This window comes from Jaculus jaculus, chromosome 9 (assembly GCF_020740685.1).
Source record: "Jaculus jaculus isolate mJacJac1 chromosome 9, mJacJac1.mat.Y.cur, whole genome shotgun sequence".
NCBI lineage: Eukaryota > Metazoa > Chordata > Mammalia > Rodentia > Dipodidae > Jaculus > Jaculus jaculus.
Genome location: NC_059110.1, coordinates 115,744,066 through 115,750,981, shown reverse-complemented (window position 1 = coordinate 115,750,981; position 6,916 = coordinate 115,744,066). Strand labels below are relative to the sequence as shown.

General features: G+C 49.2%; 1 protein-coding gene and 1 non-coding gene across 2 annotated transcripts; one reads left to right on the top strand and one right to left on the bottom strand.

Moving 5' to 3' along the window:
- Window positions 1-1,001: 1,001 nt before the first annotated feature.
- Spata32 (spermatogenesis associated 32) lies at window positions 1,002-5,314 on the bottom strand. The gene is made up of 5 exons (XM_045159561.1): window positions 5,299-5,314; window positions 5,108-5,162; window positions 3,813-3,867; window positions 1,619-2,682; window positions 1,002-1,086 (listed from the first exon to the last, which is right to left on the bottom strand). The coding sequence occupies exons 1-5, from the start codon at window positions 5,312-5,314 to the stop codon at window positions 1,002-1,004; spliced, it is 1,275 nt and encodes a 424-aa protein (XP_045015496.1).
- LOC123463873 lies at window positions 2,893-3,024 on the top strand. The gene has a single exon (XR_006639244.1). It is a non-coding gene; the product is annotated as a small nucleolar RNA SNORA33 (small nucleolar RNA).
- Window positions 5,315-6,916: the final 1,602 nt, after the last annotated feature.

The window sequence follows — 6,916 nt, the reverse complement described above, 5'->3', positions numbered from 1 at the left end:
GACCAGGCCCAGGTGGAGCTTTTCTCTTTCTCCCTTCCATACTCCAAATTCCTTTTCCCACTGGCCTGGGCCAGAAGCTACACTACATTCCTCTCTTCTGGGATCTCCAAGGTCTAACAGCAGACATGGGGTCACGTGTGCATTGGTGTGTGTGTTTGTATTTTATTCATCCATGTGCCTGTTTCCTACGTCTGCGTGCGTACATGTGTTATGCAAGTGCCAAGCAGGTGATGTGCGTGAGCACCATTGGGTTGCATGTGGACGCATCGTGACTCAGGCTCTCCCCACACTAGAAGTGAAGCCAGTTGTTCAAGGACTATGGCTTCCTGGAGGGACCTGTCCAGGGGCCTCAGTCTTCCCTCCTCCTCCTTTTTTTTTTTTTCCCAAGGTAGGGTCTTGCTGTAGCAAGACCCTGCCTTGGAATATATATATATATCTCAACCAAAAAAAAAAAAAAAAAAATCCAGGGGCTGGTGATGATGTAGGTCAGTGGTACATACTTGCCTACTCTTCCTAAGGCCCTTGTGTTAGATCCCCAACACCTCAAGAAAAAATTAAGAAAGGGGCTGGAGAGATGGGTTAACATGTAAGGCACTTGCCTGCAAAGCCTAAGGACCCAGGTTTGATTCTCCAGGACCCATGTAAGCCACATACACAAGGTGGTACATGTATCTGGAGTTCGTTTGTAGTGGCTGGAGGCCCTGGCACACCATTCTCTCATTATTTGCCTCTTTCCCCCTCTCTCTCAAATAAATATATATTTTTAAAAATTAAGAAAGAAGCCGGGCGTGGTGGCGTATACCTTTAATCCCAGAACTTGGAGGCAGAGGTAGGAGGATCGCTGTAAATTCGAGGCCACCCTGAGACTCCATAGTGAATTCCAGGTCAGCCTGGGCTAGAGTGAGACCCTACCTTGAAAAACAAAACAAACAAAAAAAATTAAGAAATAAAAATAAGTCTGAGCCGAGGCTAGCACTGGAGGCTTTACTGCTTTTGTCTAGTCATTTCTCTGGGGCTGAAGGGGAGGACAGCTTAAAATGGATTTTCAGCAGTAATGGATTCCCTTTCTTGGTACTTGGCACCGAGCTGCAACACAAAAAAGACAGTGTCACTAGGGTCCCAGTGAGATGACAGAGATGGGGCAGGCGTGCCAGAGGGAGGAGGTCACTCAGCTAAGGGGTTTCCTACTGGGTCTGCTGGGAAGCTGGTGTTCTGTGTCTACACATCACCAGAGGCCAGGAGCCCTGCTCCCTCACTCTCCTTCTCCGAAGTGTCCTGCGCCTCGGGACTGCGGCCACGGGGACCTCAGAAGGGCAGACACTAGCGGAACATTTCTGCTCCTGTCCACTTTGAACCCCCAAGTCTCTTCCCCAGCCCTGGACAACTCACCCTCCATGGTCCCTAGGTCTCTTCTGGCTCTGGCCTTTCTAATGTATCTTGGGCCACCGGAACCTAACTTCCAGTGTGCTTTGTGAGGTCACTGAGGCTGGGTCCTCAGTCACCTGCTTGTGTCTGCTGCCCAACCCCCCTCCCTCCCTGCCCCACTGGACACCCCAACCTGACTATGGGGGGAGTGAGCCCACCCCAACACGTTAGCACGTAGGCCAGCTTCACTCACTCTTCCTTGACTTCTTGAAGCTGGGTTGATGAGGGCAGCGGCTGTAGAAATTTGACTTTCCCTTTGAAGGTGGCCTTCTTCACCCCTGGCTGGCTGAAGTATAGGTGACAGGGGATGCTGCTGTTTTCCCAAGTCCAAGGTTCGTGTAGCTCCCCAGCTTCAGGTAATTTCTCTGGCAGCTCTTGGTTCTCTGAGGCAGGCTGGTCAGTCTGAGTGGACTGTTCAAATTGGGTGGACTGGTCAGACGTCTGGATGAGGATGATGGGCTCCTCATCCCTGTGGAGTGAGGCTCTGATCAGGTTCTCCAAAGTGGGCAAGTCTATGTTACCAGAGGAGGCCATGGCCAGGGAGGTTGCTAAGTTGATCAGCTCTTTCAGGTCCATGGCTGTGGGCAGGTTGGCGCAGGGCACATGGGGGCTTGGTGACAGTTGGGTGTTTTCTCCTGGGAGAAGTGGCTGGGTAGGGGGGATGGACTTCTGCTCTGGAGGACTCTTGTCACCCAGCATTTCGACGGTGCATTGTAGGCTGTGCTGTGATGTCTGGATGAGCTTGTTTGCCCAGAAGAGGTCCTCCGAGGTCTGCACGCCGATGGAGCAATACGTGGGGGTCACTGGCTCCTCCTCCAAGTGTTTGTAGTTTGCACTGATATTCCAGGGCTTGATCTTCTGCACGGACGACAGCTCGTCCATGTAGAGCTGGAGGGTTTCTATCCTGTAGCTCTGCGGCCCCCACTTTTCTCGGTAGCACACAACCTTAGCTTCAGATATGGGCTCAGGGTGCCATTGCTTCTCCTCCTCCGGCTTCCTCGTCGCCTGTGGTTTCAGGTCTGAGTCTGGGGCTGGGTCCCCGTGTGGGTCTAGATTCAGGTCTGGGGCTGGGTCCAGGTGTGGCTCCGGAATCAGGTCTGGGTCTGAAATCAGGTCTGGACATGGGTCCGGGTGTGGATCTGGATTCAGGTCTGGGTCTGGAATCAGGTCTGGAATCAGGTCTGGGCATGGGTCCAGGTCAGGCTCTTCTCCGTGTGGAGTCTCCTGCTCTGGCAATGAAAGGTTTTCGGCTGAAAGCTGAGGAAACAGGGGCTGACCCCGCGAGATCCCCAACATCAAGCCCCTGCCCCACCTCTGCAGGTTTACTGCCTCCTCCAGAGGCCTGCCTGGGGCAGGGAAGGGGCAGTGCGGGCAGGTGGTGAGAGTGGGTGCTATAGGCATGTGACCATGCTGGCCTAACAGTATAGGCATAGGATTGTCAGTGACAAGGGTTAAGATTTAGGAAATAAGCCAGACAATGAATCTGCTTATCTGAATGTGTTTCTGCAGAAATTTAGAAGTAGCTAGTAATAGTGATGCCATTTTATGAGCCATAAGGACAAATTGAGATCATTACAGTCCCTCACAATGACTACAATGTAATGATGAAGTGATAAGCTTAATTAAAATTTGACTGTAGGGGCTGGAGAGATGGCTTAGCGGTTAAGACATTTGCCTGTGGTGGTTTGATTCAGGTGTCCCCCATAAACTTAGGTGTTTCTGAATGCTAGGTTCCTAGCTGACAGAGATTGGAGAATTAATGCCTTCTGGAGGCAGTGTATTGTTGGGGGCAGGCTTATGGGTGTTATAACCAGTTTCCCCATGCCAGTGTTTGGCACACTCTCCAGTTGCTATGGTCCATCTTATGTTGGCCAGGGGGTGATGTCCACCCTCTGCTCATGTCATTTTCCCCTGCCATCATGGAGCTTCCCCTCGAGCCTGTAAGCCAAAATAAACCTCTTTTTCCCATAAGCTTCTCTTAGTTGGATGATTTCTACCAGCAATGAGAACCTGATTGCAATAATGTTGAAGTGAAAAGACTTAATTAAAATTTTACTGTATGGGCTGGAGAGATGGCTTAGCGTTTAAGATATTTGCCTGTGAAGCCTACGACCCAGGTTCCATTCCCCAGTACCCAAGTAAGCCAGATGCACAAGGTAGTACATGCATCTGGAGTTGGTTTGAAGTGGCTGGAGGCCCTGGCATGCCCATTCTCTATCTGCCTGTTTCTCTCTTAAATAAATAAAAATGTTTTTAAAACTTTACTGCAACTTGTTCAAAGTTAATAAATTGCACGAAAACAATCAAACAAAAAACTTAGGATGGGTGAGTCTCAAAGAAACCTATCCTCTTGCCCGCCACCTCCCCACAAAGGGTGACCTTCTCACCTCTGTTTCCTTTTCTTCTTGCTCTTCATGGGGGTGGGACTGGAAGCTGTCAGTCCTGTAACAGAATGAGTCAGAATGGATGATAGGTTCTATGGGTGAGGGGTGGGCTTCAGGGGAAGGTAGTCTTTAGGTCCCTCAAGTTCCCTGGCTTTGTATAGGGCCTGGGAAGATGTCCTCAGCTCATCTACTCCTTATTGACTCCACTTCCACTGGGAACTCTGGGAAGGTATTCTTAAACTTCCCTGAGCTTCAGAAGCTTCTGGAAAGCTTGCTGACCCATCCCTCACCTCCACAGCAGATTCAGTTTGTTGGAGGAGAGGCCTGAGAATCTTCAATTTTTTGTTTTTGAGGCAAGCCCCACAAACTGGCCTTTTTTTTTTTTTTTTTTTTTTTTTTTTTTTAATGAGAGAGAGAGAGAGGAAAGAGGAGAGAATTGGCATGCCAGGGCCTCCAGCCACTGAAATCGAACTCCAGACACGTGTTCCACCTTGTGCACATGTCTGACCTTGCGGTCCTTCCATTGCTGTGAGGCTGGCTTATGTGGGAGCTGGAGAGTTGAACATGGGTCCTGAGGCTTTGCAGGCAAACGCCTTAACCACCAAGCCATCTCTCCAGCCCAGAATCTTCATTTTTTTTTTTTTTTTTTTTTTTGGTTTTTTGAGGTAGGGTCTCACTCTGGTCCAGGCTGACCTGGAATTAACTCTGTCATCTCAGGGTGGCCTTGAACTCATGGCGATCCTCCTACCTCTGCCTCCCGAGTGCTGGGATTAAAGGCGTGCGCCACCACGCCCGGCCAGAATCTTCATTTTTATCAAGCATTGCATGAGAACCAGTGCCCAGAAAGTGGCTCCCTTATAGAGGGAAAGCCCAGAGTAAGGCCCAGTTTAGCTACTTACTTACCCACTCCAAGTGGGCAGAACTGGGAAGCCAGATGTTTTACTATAAATCTTTGGTGAGGGAGGGGTGGAGAATCTCAGTTCACCTCTGTTCTTGGCCAGTGTGCTCCCATCCTTTCTTCAGCTAACTGTCTACTGAACTCACTCTGCAAGGAGCTTCACCCCTCTAATGTGCCGCACCACCCCTCAACCCTCCATCCTGCGTGGCACAGAGAGGAGGGGGATTCTAAACAACCCTCTTGCTTTGCCAGCTTTTGCTCTGGACACTGGTCCCAAAGAGCAAAAGTGAGGAAGATCCTAGTTGGGTGGGGTCCATGGTGACAGGAGAAGTGAGGTGAAGGGGGTCTGCAGGTTCGGGGTAGGGGGGGAAGTCCTGCGATGAAAGAGACTGGTTCTCACGGTCTCTCCGCGATCTCCACCGCGTTCTTGCCGCAGCAGGGAAATGTGCTGATACCTGGCGGGAGGAAGACAGCATAGGGAGCTTGGTGGTGGGGGCCGAGAGGGCAGCCCACCAAACCTCCTCCCTCCCTCCTTTCTCTCCCCTCATCTCATCCACGGTTGCCTCTCCTGTTCACCCCTCCTTCTGTCACCCTCATCGCTGGCCATCATGTCCTGTCCGCTGCCCTCCTATTTGCTGTCCTGTCCCTGCCCCAACTTCTGAGACCCGCCCTCCCCTGTCTGCAAGCGTGAATGACCGCAGTACCTCCCCATGCTGCAGCGGCCCACTTCACGTGCTCGATCCCACTGGTTCTGTACAAAACATTAGAGGGATGCATCTGCCCAGGGTTCCCACAGCTCATGGTTGCTAAGGCGTGGACTTGAACGCAGGCTTATGAAATGATTAACTGTGTGTGTGTGTGGGGGGGGATGGTGCAGTGGATAAAGTGCTTGCTGCACAAGCATGAGTGCCTGGGTTCAAATCTCCAGACCGCATGTAAAAGCTGGACGCTATGGTGGGCTTCTGGAATCCCAACCGTACATACCTAAGCCTACTGCGAGGTGGGTGGCAGAAACAGGAGAATTTTCCAGTAGTTCAAGGGCTAGTTAGTCTGGGGAACTAAGTAGTAAACAAGAGACCTTGCTTCAAAACAAGGTGAGAACACACACCCAAAAGCTGTCCTCTGACTTTCACATGTGTGACATGCCACATGGTGCCTGCATTTACACACATACACTCTTTCTTTCTTTCTTTCTTTCTTTCTTTTTTTTTTCTTTTCTTTTTTTGTTTTTTCATGGTTGGGTCTCACTTTAGCCCAGGCTGACCTGGAATTCACTGTATTCTCAGGGTGGCCTTGAACTCACAGCGATCCTCCTACCTCTGCCTCTCGAGTGCTGGGATTAAAGCGTGTGCCACCACGCCGGCTTTGAAGTCTTACTTTTTCACATAATAGATGATTGGTGTAACTTGAGCTGAGTTATCCATGTTATAGTTTTGTTTTCATTCAGTTCACAATATTAATAAGTGGTTACACTCCTTCTTTGACATGTCATTCAGAAGTGCATCATTCTCTAAATATCTGAGTACTTTCCAGTTCTATTTCTGTTATTACATTCTATACATAGAGCTTTTCTTTTCTTTTCTTTTTCTTTTTTTACTTTTCTTTTTATTTTTTTGAGATAGGGTCTTACTCTAGCCCAGACTGACCTGGAATTCATTCTGTACTCTCAGGGTGGACTCAAACTCACTCCTACCTCTGCCTCCCGAGTGCTGGGATTAAATGCACATGCCCCTATGCCTGGCAATTTAGAGATTTTAACTGCCCTTAACACGGTCTTGTTTTGTGAACTGAGAAAGAGTGTGGATTCTGCTATTGAGCCGAATGTTCTGAAAAGGTCAATTAAGTTATGTTAGAAGGTTGTACCATTAATCTCCTTATTGATTTTGTGTCTAATTAGTCTATCAATTCTTTTTTTTTTTTTTTTTAATTTGAGTGAGAAAGAGGCAGAGAGAGCGAGAAAGAGGCAGAGAGAGAATGGGCGCACCAAGGCCTTCAGCCACTGCAAATGAACTCGAGGCGTGTACGCCCTGTGTGCGTGTGCAACACTATGCGCTTGCATCACTGTGCATCTGGCTTTGGAACACAAGTTCTTAGGCTTCGCAGGCAAGCACCTTAAGCACTAAGCCATCTCTCCAGCCCACTTATCATTTTATTTATTTATTTATTTATTTATTTGAGAGCAACAGACACAGAGAGAAAGACAGATAGA